Genomic DNA, 21,709 nt, shown 5'->3' on the forward strand with positions numbered 1-21,709 from the left:
ATATTGTTTCCTCTTAAGTATGTATCCAGTTTTAATATATCAGGTACTCCTCCTGGAGAAGAAGGATAAGTTAATACACCAAAAGGTTTAAGTGTAAATTTAATAAATTATAAGTTACTGTGGTTTAGCTGTATGAGTTTTTGGAAATTAAGTAAACATGTATTAGTAGCTGTTTCAGGTAACTTGTTTATTTGTATTTGATTTTGGTTTTTATGACTGAATGCCTTACCATTTGAAGTGTTTAGCATCAGTAAAGATAATTGATTGTTCAAAACTATAATTATTTTCTATTCTGGCAGTAAACTTTTCAAGTGTAAGAATGCATTCATAGCTAATTAACTTGACAGTGATCTTGAGATATCTTTTAACATATCTCAGTGGCTTTAGCTTGCACTGTATCTAAATACTCAATTAAGTAAAGAGCTGATACTCATCCCAGGCATTAACGATTCATCAAATGTGTAAAGAAGAACTGTTCTCTCATGAGTGAGCAGTTATTCCCAGAAATAGTAGAATCAGCTAAACTTATCAATAAGTTTAGGTTTATTCCTATTAAACATTTAATGAAAACAGCTACTGTTTTAGGTTCTAAAATTTTTCATCAAAATAAATTAGTTTCAGGTTAGAATTTTTTTTTAAGTTTATTTGTGTTAGAGAGAGAGATTGCGAGCATGAGCAGGGGAGGAGCAGAGAGAAAGGGAGAGAATCCCAAGCAGGCTCTGCACTGTCAGCTCACAAACTGTGAAATCATGACCTGAGCCAAAATCAAAAGTGGGATGCTTAACCCACTGAGTTGCCCAGGCGCCCTGTTTCACGTTAGAATTTTATATAATCTTTTTTCATCTTATGTGCAGCCTTTAAGGATCTTACGTAAAATGCTTTAATTCATTAACATACTTTGGTAAATTGTGATACAGGATGTCAAGTTTGCTAACTTAGCGTGCAGAAATGATCATTAAGTGCTCTGTTAGTAGTAGGTTACCCATGAAAGCTGTTGAAGCAAGAAAGATGCATTATTTTGTTTAAGAAAGAGATTAATAATTTTCTGCTATAAGGGTGTCTTCAAAGAAGTAAATAAAGTTAGGCACACGAGAATATAGAAGCAGAATTATGGTTTCTATACTTTGTTGATATTTTTCCTCCTGTTACTTTTTTGCCAAAAAATCTTCTTTGATGTTAAAAATGAATAATTGTAAATTTGACTGTATGCAGTTGTTGTTTTTTATAAAATCAATCTCCAAGATATATAAGGAAATAATAGTTTCAGTGTTACTTGAAATGCATATTTCATGAAAAAGTGGGAAATGGGTTCCTGTAACCAATATTTTGCAACCATATTTTCTTTTTAGGAATTATCTTAAACTGGAGATTGACTGGTTTTTCTTCTTTCTCTTTTTTTTTTTTTACATAGGGATAATAAAAGTACCTATATTATAGAAATTTGTGAGGACTAAATAAGGTAATACATATAAAGGTTTTTGTAAGGTGCCTGGCACATATTAAATGCTCCATTAAAGAGGTGCCTGGGTGGCGTAGTTGGTGAAGCATCTGACTCTTGATTTTGGCACAGGTCATGATTTCACGGTTGGTGAGGTTGAGCCCCACATTGGGCTCTGTGCTGACAGCGCCTGCTTGGGATACTCTCTCTCCCTCTCTGCCCCTCTCCTGCTCATTGCTCTCTCTCTCTCTCTCTTTTTCTCAAAATAAGTAAACTTAAAAAAAAATGCTTGATAAAAGTTAAGTCATTATTATTATCATTGGCTTTATTAAATTACATTTATCCAAGTATTACACAACTCGAGAGAGAATAGTTTGAAGGCATAAGGATACTGGGCTTTGGGGGTATAATTAGATAAGAGGATGATTTAAGAATAAGAAGGGAGGTTATCCCAAGCAAGAAGGTAGCTTGCTTTGTATTATTACTTGAGCCTTATATGCTCATGTAACCTGAACATCAAATCATATAGGTTGCTTATTGTACTTAATACTGTTAAAAAATTTGAGTGTCATGACAGTTAAAATTTTTAGGAATTTGTAGTTTGTTTAAAAAAACCTTTATCATATCTAGAAAATCTAGCATAGAAATAATTCTAGAATTACAAAAGGAGATGTATGAAACCTCAGCAGATACCAGCTAACATATAGATATCGTAAAAAATTTGCATAAGTTTCCATATATATTTGCTGACTACATTGTTGCTGGATCACAATAATATTCTAGCTCAGTCTGAATTCTTTTTAACCTTTTAAGGTATGTTTCACAGGAGGCCGTAATTTGGGGTAATACACACTAGTGGTTATTACACAAATCTATAGGTGTACATTTTCCCAGTGAATAATGTTCAAAAAAGAAAGAAAAGTTGGCATTAGTTCATATACCATCATTATCTCATTAACTGTGCTTAGCAACCTGCATAGAAACAGTATGATTATCTCTGTTTTATAGATGACAAAGCTGACATTCCAGAGGGCTTTCACATTTGTAACCGAAAAAAAAAAAACCCAGAAATTTCAGCATTGTTAATGTGAGTTTTAAGATATTTACACATTATATTTATTTTTTAGTATAAAACTTGAGTGTATTTTAAAGGGTCTCATGAGGTAAAAAAGATTTTATTTTTTTTTTTCAACGTTTTTTTTTTTTTTATTTATTTTTGGGACAGAGAGAGACAGAGCATGAACGGGGGAGGGGCAGAGAGAGAGGGAGACACAGAATCGGAAACAGGCTCCAGGCTCTGAGCCATCAGCCCAGAGCCTGACGCGGGGCTCGAACTCACGGACCGCGAGATCGTGACCTGGCTGAAGTCGGACGCTTAACCGACTGCGCCACCCAGGCGCCCCGTAAAAAAGATTTTAAAAAATTATCGTCTGAATAGAGGGAGAATGAATGGATGTGATTGAAACAAACATTTGGCTGAGGTGAGAGAACATAGGTTAAAAAGAGATATATTCTGAAAATGACAGATTTCCTATTATTGAACACCTTTGGCTTCTGATTTTTATGGTTATTATCAGACAATGTAGAAAAAGCTGTCTGAAAGGATATATATGTAAAAAATATATTTTTTAGTTTAATTTGTTATTTATTTTTTTCAAAATATGTTTTTTAAAAAAAATTTTTTTTCAACGTTTATTTATTTTTGAGACAGAGAGAGACAGAGCATGAGCAGGGGAGGGTCAGAGAGAGAGGGAGACACAGAATCTGAAACGGGCTCCAGGCTCTGAGCTGTCAGCACAGAGCCCGACGCGGGGCTCAAACTCATGGACTGTGAGATCATGACCTGAGCCGAAGTCGGCCGCTTAACCGACTGAGCCACCCAAGGCGCCCCTCAAAATATGTTTTGAAGAAATTGTTGAGATTTCTCAAAGATATTTTAAAAAATCTGTTATTAAGCCATACCTAAAATTAGAGATTTTTGTATTTAAATAAGTTTTTTTTTCCCCCCTACACATTAGTTGTTCACTTATTCTTGTATAGTATTAATCCAGGAAGGGCCTGGTCTTTTCAAACCCTCTATAGGGATAAATGAGGGTATATAGGTATATGGCAGTTTTTAGCTAATGTCATGTATTTCTTATTGTGCCAAATGGAGGTTATTTACAGCAAGTGCTTACTTTATCAAGGAAATACTTATGCTATCACAATATCACAGAAAAATACTAGTCCAGTTGTCACATTAAGATAATCAAATAATACCAGTGGGAAAAATGTTTTTTATTGAGTATCTGAAATCATTTAAAAGTTAGATACTGGATTATGTGTAATGTTACTCATGTTCCAAATTTGTGCTTGAGCTCCACTGTTGCATTTGAGTTATAAAGATCAAAGTATATCTAATTGAGCAAATGCTTGTGTGTTTGATTTTTAAGAGCTATGTCACAGAGCACACGCTATTCTTGGCAAGGTTGTTAGAATTGGCCTCTTTCCTAACAGTAGCTTTAGTTGTAATCACCTACTGAACTTTCATGTCTTTGTTTTTTTTTCTAAGTTTTAGAAAGACTGTATCTAGCAAATATTGTGTTACTAAGAATATAAGAATGAATGCAGTGGTTCATACCCGGTAACAATCAGTGTAAGAAACAAAATGAAAGGATGCCATTCATTTTGATTTGGTCCTTGGTTAGCAGTTAGGAATATGCCCCATACAATTCTTAATAATCGTTTGTAAACCTATAGGTTTACTAATCTGAATATAGTCTTTAAAAAAAATTTTTTTTAATGTTTATTTATTTTTGAGAGAGAGTATGAGAGGTGGACAGAGAGAGAGGGAGACACAGAATCTGAAGCAGGCTCCAGACTCCAAGCCGTCAGCACAGAACCCAACCTGGGGCTTGAACCCATGAACTGCGAGATCATGACCTGAGCTGAAGTCAGATGTTCAACCAACTGAGCCACCCAGGCGCTCCCATAGTCATTTTATTTTATTAAAAAAAAATTTTTTTTTTTTAATATTTATTTATTTTTGACAGAGAGACAGAGCGTGAGCAGGGGAGGGGCAGAGAGAGGGGGAGACACAGAATCAGAAGCAGGCTCCAGGCTCTGAGCGGTCAGCCAGAGCCCGACGTGGGGCTCGAACTCACGAACCTCGAGATCATGACCTGAGCCGAAGTCGGATGCTCAACTGACTGAGCCACCCAGGCACCCCTCCCATAGTCATTTTAAAAAATATTTTATTTATTTATTTTTTTTTGAGAAAGAGAGAGAGAGACTGGGGGAGGGGGGGGGTGGGAACAGAGGATCCAAAGCTGGCTCTGCAATGACAGCAGAGAGCCAGACGTTGGGCTTGATTCCACAAACCATGAGTTCATGACCTGAACCAAAGTCGGACACTCAACTGAGCCATCCAGGTGCCCCACTAACCTAAATATAGTCTTAACCTTTTTATAATGGGAAATTACAAACATACACAAAAGTAAATAGAATAGGGGTGCCTGGGTGGCCCAGTCATTTAAATGTCTGACTCTTGGTTTTGGCTCAGGTCATGATCTCTGTAGTTCATGGGTTGGAGCCCCTTGTTGGTCTCTGTGCTGACAGAGCAGAGCCTGCTTGGGATTCTGTCTCTCCCTCTCTCTCTCTCTCTCTCTCTCTCTGCCCCTCCCTGGCTTCCTTTCTCTCTCTCTCTCTCTGTCTCTGTCTCGCTCTCTCTCTCTTTCTCTCTCTCTCTGTCTCGCTCTCTCTTTCTCTCTCTCTCTCTCAAAAATAATAAATAAGTAGAACAGTACAATTAACGTCCATTATCATTCTTGTTTTATGTATTACCTGTTCCCTTTTTCCCTATAGTAGTTTATTTAAAAAAATTTTTTTTTTATTTATTTTGAGGGAGAGAGAGAGTGAGCATGCACACACACGAATGGGGGAGGGGCAGAGAGAGAAGGAGAGAGAGAGAATCCCAAGCAGGCTTTGCGTTGTCAGTGCACAGCCCAAGAAAAGGCTCAAACCTACAAACTGTGAGATCATGACCTGAGCCGAAACTGAGAGATGTTTAACCAACTTAGCCACCTAGGAGGCACTACTGTAGTTCTATAAAAACAAAGTCTAGTCATGGTATCATTTTACCTGTCCATCCTTCAGTATCTTTTCTGTTAAGTAGTTTAATAAGCTTATTACATACTGATTGAATTTTTTCTCTAGTGTTTTGTTTCTAGAAGCAGATTGCCCACCACTCAAAATGTATATATTCATACTATGACCCATGTAATTCATGTTTCTTGAACTAGGTTATATGACAGTAGATCTTGCTTAAATTTGTGGTTCTTAAAATTTTTTATCATGGTACTCTTGGCAGTCTTTTGAATCCTATGACTCTCTTTTTTGGAATAATGTTTTTACGTGCATAAAATAAAATAGAATAACAAAGGAAATTAATTACATTGAATTATAATTATCAAGATATTAAAGTTCTGACATGTTTCTTTCCTAATGAGTTAAATATCTAGCCACATGTCTAAAAACTACTATATTTTCTAAGCAGTAATAAGCATGTGACAATATTCTGAGATACCAGTACTGGTTGTGATATAAAAATATGTACCATTTCTGTTAATAACAAAGTCTCAGGTATAGTTAATACTGGTGTGGTTAGTTTCCTACATTCATTATTTAAGGAAATGCAAATTTCAGTGACAAGAAGTATTTTACTCCCCATTCAAGTTTATAGCCCCTGCTTTAGAGTATAGGTTTTTATATTTATTTTTAGTTTTCATGGATGTCCCAAGCTATTGGTAGTACTCTACTCTTCCAGTTTTGCACTAGATATACCAGTCTTGCTTTTATTCTATCTTGATTGGTCCTAGTTTATTTTAATACAAAAGTTTATGAGTTGAGAGCTCTGTTTTCTACCATTTTAACATAGCCACCCAAGATTTTTTAGTTAAGGGCTTGCATTTGAATGTGAAGAGTGTTATCTCAGACTGCGAGGGAAGGAATAAAGTTCTAGAACAGTAGCAGAGCAGAGTAGGAGAGCAGTTTTGTTCTCCTATCCTGAGAATTAGCGTATTTTCAGTTAGGAAAAATTTGTACAGATTCCTTACTTATAGCGATATGGAGCGATATCCAAGATCTAGTTTTTATAAGTATATACCTTGTTTTGTTTTGTTTTGTTTTACAATTACAGAATCATTTTTTTTTCTTCAATATATGAAATTTATTGTCGTATATACATTGTTTAGTTCATAAAATCATTCAAATACCATATTTTACTTGAGGTTTACAACAACCCTGTGGGGTACATTTGGCAACATTATTATTATTCTCATATGTGGAATGTGGAGACTGAGGCTTTGTTGTTTATATGAAAATACGTACAGCTTTACATCTTTAAGGTTGTAGATTGTTGCTCTTTGAGATATACCTAATCATTTTGTTGGACGTATGATTGTTCCAGGGTTAAACATATGAATTTAGAAAAACAGTTTTGTTTGAGATGGCATCCTTGATTTTATGTTTTCTAAAATGTCATTGAAACCTGATTTCATAAAGGCATACTATGGGAGATTGTTAATCCTACTTTCATGACCTTGAACTCAACATTTCACACCAGTTGAGTAATTTTGTCCTAGCTGATTTGCCTTGAGAACACTTGGACTTTGATAAGAGGGCCAACTGTTTGGTCATTTTGTTTTTAATTTTTTTTTTTCTTTTTGCCTTAAATTATTTTTAATTATAATGTTTCTTGTTTTCAGTTTTCAAAACTGTTGTGTTGGATGATCACTCAACATCACAAACACAAACACGGTGATTATGGTTGTTTATGATGGAAAAAATCACAATGAAATTTGACTATCCTATAATAGAAGGTCAAATATGTAACAATCCATATTTGGAATAGTTTTTATAAAGAAGACAAATACTAGGAATTCAGTAAATACTGGTTAATGCATACAGTTTTGATTAATTTATGAGCTAATTGATTTCCATGAGTTATGCTATTAGGAGGGAAAGATATAAGCATGAGAACATGCTGCTTCTAGGATGATGGGGAGGAAACAGATTATACAACAGTAGGTAACTCTGAAATGAGTAATGTGTATACTTGCTCTTAGTAAAATTCACACTGGCTCAGAGTGAACTCTTGGTATAGAAATTTGGCAGTGATTTACTAAAATTAAGTAGATTGACCATCTTTTTTGATGCTCTTGGAGTTTTTATTACTATTTTTGCATGATTCTTTTTTATCATTTGCCACATGTACTTTTCTGTCTTTTCTTGATTTGCTAAATGCCAGTTGAGGGGTACAGACAGTAATGCTGTAAATATTGAGGGAGGAGCCCCCATTTACTAAGATATTTGTAAAGGAAGTGAGATCATCTGGATCTTGAAGTAGGACCTACCCAAGCAGATAGTCATATAGAGGCATTCTAAATAAATGGAGTGGCATTAGGAAATGCACTTTTAGGAAATAGGCAGTGTTAAAAAGTAGATAATTTTGATTAGTGCAGAGGGTTTGTGTTGGGCAAGAAATGGTTGAAGAGATAACTTGGGGTCAGATTGTAGAAACTCTTGAATACGTGAAAGAGATTGGGATTTTGTTCTGTAGGTTTATGCCCTTTGAATTGGGGTATACATTCTTGCTATATGAGATCTGCAAGACCACAGGGTAAACATGACATATCTTCCAGGAACATAACTTTTAGAAGACTTGGAGAAAAAATAACTTTTTTTAAATATGGAGATGATTTATAGAGTAGAATACACAATTCACATGCAATTTTAAGATAAATTGTAAGATTTAAGATAAAATCCTAGTAAGATTCTAAAATTTGTGTTTATATAAAGCCATTTTCATCCCAGCACTGTAAGGAAATGCTTTCATTATTCTCAAGCTGTTAAACTCTTTTTTTTTTTTTTTTTTCTGTTAAACTCTTTTAATAGACAAGTTTGAACATCATAGGTCAAAGTAGGATGTAGCCATTGTAAATTTGTTTTAGGAAAATTGAAGGAAGGTAGACAAACTTAGGAGACTATTTAGATAATTTAAAACTCAGGGTAAAAGTGGGTCTTGGTGGGCTTTGGGCAGTAGACATGGGAAGAAATGGTATCATATTAACAGACCTTTCAGAGGAAGATTGTATTCCATTTAGTGACTTCAGATACAGGAGAGGTGGTTTACAAAGTAGAAAGACAGAGATGTCTTCCAGGTTTTAAGCTTGGATGACTGGAAGCATGATACTACCATTAGTGAATATGCAGAAGTAAGGAGGAGTGTGATAAGGTAGAAAGGAAGGACCAGCAGGGGCAGTAAGGCTTTAATGAGTTTTGAGATGTTGAATTTGAGGAGATTATAGGGTATCAAAAGGAGGAATGGCAAACAGGCAATGTAAGAAGGGGAACCAGAGAGAGATCTGGGAATAATATATAAATTTGGGAACTTTACTCGTTGAAAATAGAGGAGTCCATGAGAGTAAATAGATTTTCTGAGGATCAGAGTAGAAGAGATGATTGAAGAGTGTGCATTGGCCCGAATATATCACTTACTAGGAGGGAATAGGGCTATAAAAATGCATCCAGGCTAAGGATAATCCTGAGAGTGTAATAGTAGTGTGGAAGTGAAATGAAAGTGAAATTTGGAAGAAGAATATTGTTTATTAGTAAGTAGCAGAGAGATCCAAGAGAATGTGGACTGAGGAAAGGCCATTTGATTAGACAATTGTGAGTTAGTGGTGTAATTAGAATACTTGGCAAAGTAGTGAGGACAGAAGGACATGATTTGTGAATCATAAAAAAAAAATTTTCTCTTCCAGAATTATCTCTCCACTGAGCATATTTTATATGCAGAAAAAAACTAACTTAGTACTCCTAAAAGGAACAAAATGAAACTTACTGTGTAAGAATTGTGAAGAAAAAAAAAAAAAAAAAAGGACGAATAGAAGAAGCAATTGATATATTAAATAATGCATTATTTTGTATTTGAAAGCTTCCAATTTTTTTGTGAAAAAAAGTCATTTTGGCATTCTGGCTCCAAAGTCAATTTTGACAGTTCGGCTGCGGTTTTAAAAACTAAAACCTATTCTTGCCTTTGTTCTTTTGTACTCTTTGGAAACAAAATATTTATGTAGGATCCAGATAGATCATACATGTTTACATATGACATGTTATACATATATGACATGTAGAGAAAAATACATAATGCCGAATATTTATTGACTAAGGTAAGTCACTATGTAACTTGGGCATTTTATTCTTTAAAAACTGGATTTAATTCAAAATTTTATTTCCATTTGCTAGTTTCTTTAAAAACCTTATTTAGAAATAAATACTGACAAGTGATATTCTGGTCAGAAGATTGGCATCTTGTAATCCTTGAGGATTAGAATTTAAATGATTTAAATTAGAAATAGCATAATCATACTTCTATTACATGTCACTAAAAAAACTACAAGAATTTAAATTTCTATATATTAAGGGATGAGTCTTTATTGAATTTGAAAATGTACATACACATCTGTCAGGCTGTTTAAACATTCAACAACTTGTTATGATTTTTAGTTCTATATGACAACCTACACAAACGTATTAGACTCATACTGTGCCCAGGGAGAATAAATTATTAAACTTTAACTTGATGCTGCAAATACATTCTTTCTCATTACATTCTGACAAGATCCCTTTAAGTTGTTTTCACATCATTAAGTGTTAAAACATATAAAATGTATGCAGTATATACATAAGTTAACAAATATGTTACGATACAGTGATACCTGATATTAAAGTCAATATGACCTAATAATCATGATCTACTGCATTTAAGACAGTTAATCTACTTCAATATAGTATTATATCCTGCTTCATTTGACTTCCTAAATAAAGCATACCAAACATTTGTTTCACATTTTGTTGTAGCAAAATGAAACATCAGTTTTAAAATTAGTATTACAGATTTTCATGTGTGCTCTGAACTGACTGAATTTTAATTTTTAAATTAATAATATTACAGAATCTAGGAACTATACAATTATCAGTCTTTTATATTTATTCAAGTTCAGAATTTTGGCAAGAAAATTTTTTTAACTGAGGAAGTTGTAAAATTAGCTTACATGATGCCTTTTAAAATAAAAGTCCTTGTAAGTTTTTTATTTTAAAAAAATTACTTAAAAATTCACCCATTGGTTAAAATTTGGATTGTGACTATATAAAACTGATACTCATATCACAAAATATATGTATAAATGATATAAGAATTTTGATTGGGAAAGATAAATGGTGTTCTTTGAGGTGATTTGATGGTATGTTTACTTTCAAGTTGATAGTGGCTTTAAAATCAAGAGTCTATTTCTGAATCCTTGTGTTAGGGATTTAATATCAGATTATTAAACCACAGTAATTTCAGATGAATTTAATGTTTGATTTGTTGGCTCTTTAATTTGTCTCAGTTCATTCAGAGCTTTCTGAATCTGTTGGATGGATCAACATTTTAGTTGATTTGATAGAGTACAACCTTCCATTTTGAGACTTCCAGTATATTCCTCTTCTCCTCTCTGGCTTAGTTTTTGCTCTTGGCTTGTTATATTTACCATTCAGGTTGTTTTCCCCACATACATCGTGACACCACCAGCCTCCTAAAGAAGATAGATATGGAATTTAATGAATACAAACTCTAGTTATTGTTAATGCATTTCCCTATGAGTACATCTTCATTTCTTACAATATGACAGTATTGTATGCCTTATGCATGTATCCCAATTTTAAATAATCTGTGTAAGTCTCATGTATGCCACCCAAAATAAAATATCTTAGGCTATTTATAAAACATTATTATAAAATAAGTTCTTATAAAATAAAATCTCTAGGTAAAATACCTACTTGAACCATAATCCAGTTAATACTTATGTTAAGACATTTTTACCTATAGTCAAAATGTTTATTTGGGATTCAGTTTTTAAAGAGTTGACATTGTAGATATTAGCTAATACTTTGGGAAGACATTCTGTAGATATGAAAATGAATTATTGATGTTAGGAAAAAGATACCTGAATAACTTTCTGGACAGTTGACATGTCCTTTTGCTTTATGATCCCAAGTAGAAAATGCCAAATCTTTGTGTTCCGGGAGTGCGTTGGGGACATTGCCAGTAATCTCAACTAGGTGTAATGTATAGTTGGTTTCATGATCCCCCAAGTGAAAGGAATATTCGATATAATGCTTGTTGTCTTTCCAGTCTTCTAGTTCAATTCGTAAGACGTAATTAGATTGCTTTACTATGGAATATATCTTCTCTAGACCCAACCAAAATTCTCCTGAAAAGAAAGTGAAAATCTGTGGGTTGTTACCTGCAGATTAGGCACGAACAGTTTTTGTGGGGTTTTTTTTAGTGTTTTTTATTGGTGCAAATCAATGAATTGTTTTAGCCTTGAATCCCTTGGTTATTTTAGAGTCTCTTAAAATATTTCTTTTTAAAACAGTTTTATTGAATATAGTGAAATGTACAAAAAATATAAAAAATATTAATAGGCCTGCCTAAAGTTTGATTAGCCTTTCTAAAATGAATATTGTGAGGTGTGTTTCTTGGATGAAATATATTAGGCAATTGTAGATATTTTAGATCTGGTCATTGGTAAAATATTATCTCATTTCTGGGTCCTTATGTGTACTGGCTTTGCTATCAAGAATTTATTAATACCCATATACTATCAAAAGTTTTGTTAAGGATTTCTACTATTATATCCAGTATTACTTGGATAGTAGTGTCATTTTCTTCAAATATAGTCTTGGCCTTTGATATTTGCTTGATATACATTTTCTTTGTAGAAAAATAAGGGAATAGAATTTTATAGACATTTTAAGTCAAAAAATTCTTAATAACTTCTCTATAGTTTTAAAAATTATTTTTCTTTGAAACTAAAAGCATAACAAATATAGACACTTTTGAATTATCACAGTCTTCTGTTAAAGTATTTAAGGAAAAAAGACAAACTGTTTTATTGCTATTGAATTAGAAGACAGTTTTAAGGATTACAAGTACAAATGGCTTACTTATAGAAGTAAATGAATACTCTGGGCTTAACAGTTAGCCTTTTATTTTGGGGTTACAAATAATCATTCTTAGAAGATTAGTTAGGGATTTAACTAGTAGTTTGAATACAAAATTTCTTAAATGGGCAAATAGTACTGAATGTTAAGTCAAAATTTGATACCATAATGGATGTTTTCCACTTTATATATGAGTGCTTACATTTGTGAATTTTTATAATGTGCCTTTTTGGGTTTAAAACCATTTTTGTTATGCTTATTTTATTTTATTATATTTTGTGATCAAAATATAGTAATTTGTATTAACTAATTTCCTTTAAATCACACATCCTATAGTATACATTTACAATATTTAAACAATTAAGATTTAAACATTTAGTACTGTACATCTGACAGTTTCCTTGTTCCTTTCACCTTCCAAATAATTAATATCTAAAATGTTAAAAAAAGAAAGTAGAGTGACCTGTGATAAGGATGGTTTTCTTCAGAGCTCATTCAAATATAGCATTTACCACTTATCAGAGCACATAGCACTTAATCATAATTGTCTTTAATAATTATACTTTCGATAATTAGAAGCCATCAAATTAAATGGAGATACATATACTTAAGAGCAGACATGAAATTATGGTAAGCATAATTCAAACAGTCGCTTGTAATAAGTATAGATTACTGACAGATATGTAATTATGTGTTCTATGAAGTTCTGTGAAGGCTGGGACTATTCCTCATTCGTTGTTGCGTTCCTAATGCCCAATCCATAATAGCTTCTCAGTAAATATATTTTTTAAGTGTTTTTACTTATTTTTGAGAGAGAGAGAGTGTGAGCAGGAGAGGGGCAGAAAGATAAAGGAGGGTAGAGAATCCAAAGCGGGCTCTGCACTGACAGCAAGACCAATGCGGGGCTTGAACTGATGAACCATGAGATTATGACCTGAGCCGAAGTCAGATGCTCAACTGACTGAGCTACCCAGGCACCCCAATAGTTTTTACAAATGAATGAATGAAGTCACCTTACCGTCAAGCCTCCCAAAACCATATCTGTAGTTTTCCCAAGTTTCATTGAAGTTTTGTGATCCATCTATTCGGTGTTGAATCACTGTCCATGAACTACCTGAATATAATGAACGTAATTGTGTACTTTAGTAGATTGATGCTGACAGATGCAACAAAATACTGTTTTCTTGTTTTGGTTTTAATTGGTAGCACTGTAATATAGTTATTAATGTTGCTATGGTGGTACCATTTTATTATTTATTATGGTACCAAGAAGTTAAGTAAAGGGCAAATAATGAATTTGTCTTAATAAACTTATTAACAATAGTATTTCAGATTACTTTATGGAAAATAATTGAATAAGTGCATGAGTGAATATGAAACTAAACAAAGCAAATATAAGTACTAGAGCTCTATAACTACTCATGTTGCTTATATTTCATTTTATATTCACAACAAAGATGACAGGATTGAGTTTTACTTAATAGGCAGTGAGTAACCCGAGCTAATTATAGTCCATTTTCTCTTCAGGCTGGTTTTACCTGATTTAACATCACAGTAGACATTAAAAGCTTGAGAGTTGCTGGGTCTAATGGAGTAGATGCCACTTGTATGTTCACCTCTGTTATAAATGGTGGTACAGTTAGCAGGAATGTCTAGAATCAAGAAAGTTTATTACATAAGATACAGTAATAGGAATTGTATCTTTAGAGCTTGGGCTTTTACTTGACATTTTATGGAATTGTGGTGAATGTAGCCCTTAGCCTTTTTCAGTAATGTATTACCTAGAAAGTACTTTATGCTAAAGCAGATTTATTAGACGGCATGTTATACAAATACTATTAAAATAGTTATTATCAAACTGATTTTTAAAAAAATTTTTTCTTGATGTTTATTTTTGAGAGAGAGAACACAAGCCAGAGAGGGACAGAGAGAGAGGGAGACACAGAATCTGAAGCAGTCTCCAGGCTCCAAGCTGTCAGCATAGAGCCCCATGCAGGGCTCAAACTCATGAACTGTGAGATCTTGATCTCAGCTGAAGTCAGACCTTTAACCGAGTGAGCCACCCAGGTGCCCCTCAAACTGATTTCTTTTTAAGAAAAGTGACAAAATGAGAATTTTAGACACATATTTTGTCAGATAAAGGAAGGATATAAATTTATTTTATATCCTTTTTTGAGAGTGACAGAGAGAGCGTGAGTGGGGAAGGGACAGACAAGAGAGGGAGACACAGAATCCTAGCAGGCTTGAGGCTCTGAGCTGTCAGCACAGAGCCCGATGCGGGGCTCAAACTCAGGAGCAATAAAATCATGACTTGAGAGGAAGTCAGACACTTAACCAACTGAGCCACCCAGGCTCCCCAGGAAGGATATAAATATAATACTACATAAGACATTATTACAGTGTTTGGTGTATAGCACATAGTCAACAGGTGGAAAGAGTGAACATACATGAAGGAAACTTACAGAGACCTTTTGTGTATGTGTATGAATTACATAAAAGTAAGTGTATTTTGAAAGTATTATTATTTTGTTAAAGTATCGTCAGGAATGGAGACTTTGTTCTCCTGTCTTTGTGTTTTTCTTATGAAAATTTTCAAGGAAACAGGAAGGTAGAAACATTAGAGAGAACTTCATAGTCTTTCCACCTGTATTCAGGAATTGTTAACCTTTTGCCATTTTTGCTTTATAAACATACATATATACAAACATGTATTTTGCTGTACTATTTGAAATTTGCAAACATCATGACCCTTAGCCACTTAAATATTTCGACATGTATCTCTTAAACATGAAATTATTTTATTGCATGACTATAATACTATTATTACATCTAAGACATTTTAAAATAATGTCATATTATCTAGTATCAAGTCTACAACTATATTTTCCTGATTGTCTTAAAAATGTGTTTTATAGGGTTAAAAGAGCTGCCAGGATCCAATTAAGGTTGACACATTGTATTTGGTAGATTTGTCTCTTTACTCTCGTTTAGTTTAGAACGGGTCCCAAGAATAGCAATTATTTTTTATGGGAATGTCTAAGATAGGAAAAGAATTTGATGATAATACCTTCAAGAAGGAAACCCAACAAATTAACTTACCATCATGTTCTACAATTTTTGTTTCATTCAAGTGAAGAAAAGGGGTAGTTCTTGGTGCCCTTGGTTTAGAAGAAAGAGAATTTTCTGTGGATTCTTGAACACCAGTTCTTCTTAGCTGATGAAAGAATATAAAAATGGTATGGAGTATACAGTTAGAGGAGTCTGAGGGAGGATATTAAGATTACAATTTATATACATCTTTAAGTTCATAATATGTTACTGCTCTTGATGTTAAGAGGGATAAACAATGCTGTACAGATTATATAGATGACTTGTTCTCAAAATATGTAATCAGGCACATTGTTTAATGGGTTTAAAAAACTAGAGAGAGCAAAGCACAAACCAGAAATTAGTCAAAAAACAGCAAGACCAAAGGTAGAGACTTTGCTTAGCATATTTTAACATGTTCTGTTTATTTACATGAATAGAATATATATGCTATTCAGTAGTAGGCAGATTTTAAGCTTTAATAATTCTCAGTTGTAGGCCTTATTGATTGATTCTCAGACCTGCCTAAAGACTTAGCACATAATTTGAATAAGGCTTCTTCTATCCTTCCTTCCTTCCTTCCTTCCTTCCTTCCTTCCTTCCTTCCTTCCTTCTTCTTTTTTCAAGTTTATTTATTTCTGAGGGGGGGAGGGGCAGAGAGAGAGAGGAAGCAGAGGATTGAAGTAGGCTCTGTGAGCTGACAGCAGAGAGCCCGATGCGGGGCTCGAACTCACCATGAGGTCATGACCTGAGCCAAAGTCAGACACTTAACCAACTGAACCACCCAGGCACCCTGAACAAGGCTGCTTTCTTAATAGTTTTTTTGGAATGTAAATATATCTGTAGAGGTGACAGATTGGCAGCTTTATTTGCTTACTTTCAATACATACAATATTTCATTGTTAGTTTTAGCAAGTTTACTTTTATGTAAAGTGTGCTGGGTTTGCATTTTATTGACTTGAAAGCTTTTCTTATTGTTGGCCTGAGCAACACAGAATATGTGATATCTTATTAGTGTTTTTTGATATCAGCATTTTTTAGGACGTAATTCATAAGGATCTGTTGCAAAGTTCATTTGTTGGGTATTAACCTTTTTTCCCTAAGTAACTGTGTGATGTTAAAGTCACTTAACATAGAGTTTTAGACTCTTATTTTAAATTTGAGGAAGTTGGATCAGATGATCTAAGGCTTCTTCCAACTCAGATATTCATTGTTTTGAATTCTTCATACATTTTATTATTAGGATGTATGTAATTTGATAATAGTGGCATTCTGTTTCTGTGAGTAGGCTCATTTAACTGTTATAAAAGATATAAGAAAAAAGAAATAAGAAAAATAATGTAATGAGGAAATTATGGAAATCAAAACTAGTTGTTGGCAACAAACCCTTTTGGATAGTTAGGAAAAATAATAAAATAACTTAGTAAATTATGTCTCATAATTAGCAAAAATAACCTGAAATTATGAGTTATAAAATTACTGAAACATATAATGATGTTTGTTTAGTGGAAATTGTTTTATAATTCTTGGCAACTATTTTTTTTTACAAGTTTCTCCAAGTTTGTATTAGTTTTGGAACCCTCTTGAGTGCCTGTTCCATAGCATTACTAATTAATATTTTCGAACTGTGGTATTCCATATTGAAATGTGTAGGTTCTCACATAGCTTTATTCAAGACAGGTATCTCCCTCACCTAGCCAGCTGTTTACATTGTAGATTAATTATATTGTTGGGTATTGAACTTTAGTTATCAGGCACACAGTTTCTTTTTTTTTTTTTTTTCAATATATGAAATTTATTGTCAAATTGGTTTCCATACAACACCCAGTGCTCATCCCAAAAGGTGCCCTCCTCAATACGCATCACCCACCCTCCCCTCCCTCCCACCCCCCATCAGCCCTCAGTTTGTTCTCAGTTTTTAAGAGTCTCTTATGCTTTGGCTCTCTCCCACTCTAACCTCTTTTTTTTTTTTTTCCCTTCCCCTCCTCCATGGGTTTCTGTTAAGTTTCTCAGGATCCACATAAGAGTGAAAACATATGGTATCTGTCTTTCTCTGTATGGCTAATTTCACTTAGCATCACACTCTCCAGTTCCATCCACGTAGGCACACAGTTTCTAATACTATTAATAATAGCATGCTTTTGTTGACTTCTTTGTGTTAAATATGACATTAAATTTACTCAACATATTTATTGAGTTCCTACTATGTCTCAGACAATATTCTATATTTTGGGGCGTCAGCTATGAGAAAATGGAGAAAATCCCTGTTCTCATGGAGTTTACATACTCGTGAGGGGACAGACAAATAACTAAAAAATATATATATTGCATGAAATAGAGCTACACGTAAAGGAAAAAAGGAGAGTAATGAAGGAGGTAGCAGGTTTTTAAGTATGGGCTTAGGGATTATAATTTTTGATTAAGTGACTTGGGAAGGCTTCACTGAGAATTTTACATTTGAGAAAGACCTAAAGGAAATGAGAGTGGGCCATGCAGATACCAGGGAGAAGAGCATTCCAGTTATGGGGAGCATGGGCAAAAGCCCTGAGACAGCAGCATGTTCGATGTGTTTGAGTAACGGGGAAGAGTACCCCAGTATGACTAGAGTAGTGGAGATGAAGTCAGAGAGATGAGTCACTGGGGGTCTTGTGGCCACTGGAAGTGAGATGGGCAGCCACTGTGTGGTTTTAAACAAAGAGAGATGTGATCCAATTTTAACTTTTGATAGAATCATGTTAGTGGGTCTGTTGGAGGTATACTTTACATAAATTAATTCTTTTTTTTTTTTTTTCTCACAACACTCCTATAAGATAGGTTCTGTTATTTTCTTCATAGAATAAGTGAAGAAACTGAGAGACAGAGGAGTTAGGTCACACCAAAGTTTTAGAGCCCAGATTCAAACTGAGGTAGTTTATGAGATTTAGAGTCTCCAATCTTAACGATCATGCCGATGTGATGGGTTTACTCACTATCCCAACTAGAAGTTTTAAAAATAAATTTAGGGCTTAATGTTCCCATAAACCTAGATTTTATGTAAAAGATTGGACGAGCCATTAAAATATTGACTTACCTGGTTTTCTATTTCTTTTATTTGACTATGCTGTTGATTTAATTGTCTGTATTGTTCCTCCACGGTCTGGAGAAGGTCTTTGATGCTGTTATCTTGCTGTTCTACAAAATTCTGGACATAGATTGTAGGGTGGTTAGAAGTTTATTTCTTCTTTCTTTTTTCTTTGCTTTTTTGTTAAGTGAGTCTTTTTTGTTTTTTGTAACTATTACAATCTAAATTTTTAAAACTAATAGTGGATTAAATAATTGAATATTGGCAACCATTTTCTCTTGTATGCTTCAAATCCTTTCGTTTTTACGATTTAAAATGTACTATCTCTAAAACCTGATTTCCTGAACTTTAAAGTAGTTCAGTTAAATGGAAAAAAAAAAAAAACCCATAGTATTTTAATAGGAATTAATCTTTACCATTTATTTACTACTTTTATCCATTTTATTTATTTATTTATTTGTTTATTTATTTATACTTTTATCCATTTTCAATATGGGAGGATAGTTTCAAATTATCTTCCTCTAACCTTTTACCTGCCTCTAGTAATTGGCAATATTGTAATAATTTAGTGTTCTAAAATTTTATTAATTGATTTATAATTTTCATCTGAAATAAGTGTAGAATCATAAAAAACAACTTGAAATTATAACAGGAAATTTTATTTCCTAGAAGCTTTTTTTCCTTGAGAAAAGTATAGTATTTCAATGATTCAACAAAGTAGCATGTCTTAAAACATTTTTAAAAAAGATCCATATTGAAAACATAATCATGAACCCTCTTTGATTTCTACTTACTTTAAGTGAAGTTATTTCTGGGTGTTCCTGGATTTCAGGTTGATTTTTAGTTAAACTGGTTAATTGCTTCTCCAAATATTTCACTTTTTGTTGAAGTAGATTTTTTTCTTCTAGGAGGCTTTCAAGTTTTGAGGTGAGTTCAAGTGACATATTCTTTACTTCTTCATTCTTAACTTGTAGTTTGGATGTAGTTCTTCTAAGTTCCTTTTCTTCTTCTTTGATTTCATTGGTTTGCAGTGATAGGTCATAAAAAGACTGATCAAATATGTTGAGTTTTTGAAATATGTCATTAATTTGGCCCTTAGTCTTATGGACAAAGTCTTTAAGACCATGTCCTAACTGAAGGAGGCCATTGGCTAAAATTTTTACATCATCTAACATAGCAAATCTTGATTTTGGCTCTGGAGACATAGAATCATATGATGAATAGTCTTGGTCAATTTTGGAAGAAATAACTAGAGGAACAATAAAAAGAAAGAGCTTAATCGTGTTCATTTTTATCGTAATTATTCAACTAATTTTCTCCTGTAGGCAGACCTAGACTTCTAAACTCTATATATACTACTATTTGCCACACTGCAAACAGTAAGGTTGGCAGGTGAATGTAGTTAATCATTAAGCTGTGTAAACTTGTACGAATGTAACCTTCTATATTGAGTTAGATCAGTGCTAAATGAAATGAAAGAAATGAGCAATTAACTTTAATTTTAAATTGTTACTGTATTTAATTCTGCAGTATTATAAACTTCAGTTTCAGGGTTGTGAGAGTTGCCTTTTTTAAATGCTTATTTTAATTTACCATGATTTTTAAAAGAGATTTACAATTAAACTCTTTTGACTGGTAAATTAACATTAAGGTTGAGGAAGATTAGCGAATTAAGGATGTGTTTCCCAAATTGTATTTTAGTTGTTTTGGAAACAGCAACCTATTCCCAGAAATGGTTTCTCTCTGAAGCCTTCCTCCACTGCTTCAGGTGGTATTAAGGGCTCTCAATGCAGCATTCCTGTGATACTCTGTATAAGCTAACATGATTATACATTCCTTATTATTTGTCACTGTAATTGTTAGTATGTCTTTTGCTTCAGAATATCTTTCCTAACCATATTTTTATTTTTATTTATTTATTTTTTTTAATTTTTTTTTTTTTTAACGTTTATTTATTTTTGAGACAGAGAGAGACAGAGCATGAACAGGGGAGGGGCAGAGAGAGAGGGAGACACAGAATCGGAAACAGGCTCCAGGCTCTGAGCTGTCAGCACAGAGCCCGACGCGGGGCTCGAACTCACGGACCGTGAGATCATGACCTGAGCTGAAGTCGGACGCTTAACCAACCAAGCCACCCAGGCGCCCCTAACCATATTTTTATATTATCGTAAAATCTCATACATTAAAAGGCATTTCACTCCCTTTTTGTGTTATATAAAGCTGTGTCTATGTTCTAACTTCTTTTCCATGTGCCCACTGAAAGACCAATAGATTAGGTGATCTTGTACAGTCAAGCCAGAATTATATACTTCCAGTGTCAGAAACAATTTGCTTGTTGTAAGTTTTTCTGAACTTTGTGAGATTGGTAACAATTTTGGTAACATAAATTTAACAAAACCAACAAATTAATAGTGTGTTCAAAAACAAATGTTCTACTGTGCTTCTAACATAGTATTAAAAGGAAAAATATCAAATGCCTTGTTTAATTATTACTGATTAGCCTTCTTGAGTGCTCATTGAGAACTTTTTGAGAAGATAATAAATCCTTTAAAAATGCCTTATTTTGGATGCCTGGGTGCCTTGGTCAGTTAAACGTCCGACTCTTGATTGCAGTTCAGGTCTTGATCTCGGGGTTGTTGAGTTCAAGCCCTGCATTGGGCTCTCTGCTGGGTGTGAAGCCAACTTAAAAAACAATGCATTATCTTGACAAATGAATATAGTAAAATAAGAGTGTGGGCTCTGGAATCAGACTGTCATCCATATCCAAGACCCAGCTCTAACCTTCTGGTCTTGGACAAGTTATGCAACCTCCCCATGCCTCAGTCTTCTCATCTGTAAACTGAGATAGTTATTGTACATACTTAAATAGGGTTATGAGAATTAAAAGAAATGATAGGTGTAGAGCACTTAGAACAGTGTCTGGCAAATAGGAAGTACTCAAAGTATTAGTTATTGTATCACATGAATGATCTTTGAACCAGTGTATGTGTGTGTAATCAGGCCTGAGAGAAATTTTTGAATAAAGTTAATAGTTTTTTTGTAAAGGAAAAAGTTTTAACATAATGTACTTACACGGTTTAAATAGTAAATTGTCA

At 33.6% G+C, this 21,709-nt stretch overlaps 2 protein-coding genes across 17 annotated transcripts in view; one reads left to right on the plus strand and one right to left on the minus strand.

The window, feature by feature from the left end:
* The window catches only part of DOCK7 (dedicator of cytokinesis 7), a 234,727-nt gene that overhangs the window by 88,104 nt on the left and 124,914 nt on the right, over positions 1–21,709 (plus strand). The window lies entirely within an intron of this gene.
* Positions 10,820–19,967, minus strand: ANGPTL3 (angiopoietin like 3). Of its 2 annotated transcripts, XM_060626151.3 has the most exons (7): positions 19,409–19,965; positions 18,624–18,734; positions 15,566–15,680; positions 14,005–14,118; positions 13,485–13,580; positions 11,467–11,733; positions 10,820–11,055 (listed from the first exon to the last, which is right to left on the minus strand). In XM_060626151.3, the coding sequence occupies exons 1-7, from the start codon at positions 19,901–19,903 to the stop codon at positions 10,871–10,873; spliced, it is 1,383 nt and encodes a 460-aa protein (XP_060482134.1). In that variant the 5' UTR covers positions 19,904–19,965; the 3' UTR covers positions 10,820–10,870. The 2 variants fall into 2 exon arrangements, with proteins under 2 accessions (XP_060482134.1, XP_081652548.1); XM_081796422.1 differs by lacking the exon at positions 11,467–11,733 and having other exon boundaries at positions 19,409–19,967.

This window comes from Panthera onca, chromosome C1 (assembly GCF_046562875.1).
Source record: "Panthera onca isolate mPanOnc1 chromosome C1, mPanOnc1 haplotype 2, whole genome shotgun sequence".
NCBI classification, from domain to species: domain Eukaryota; kingdom Metazoa; phylum Chordata; class Mammalia; order Carnivora; family Felidae; genus Panthera; species Panthera onca.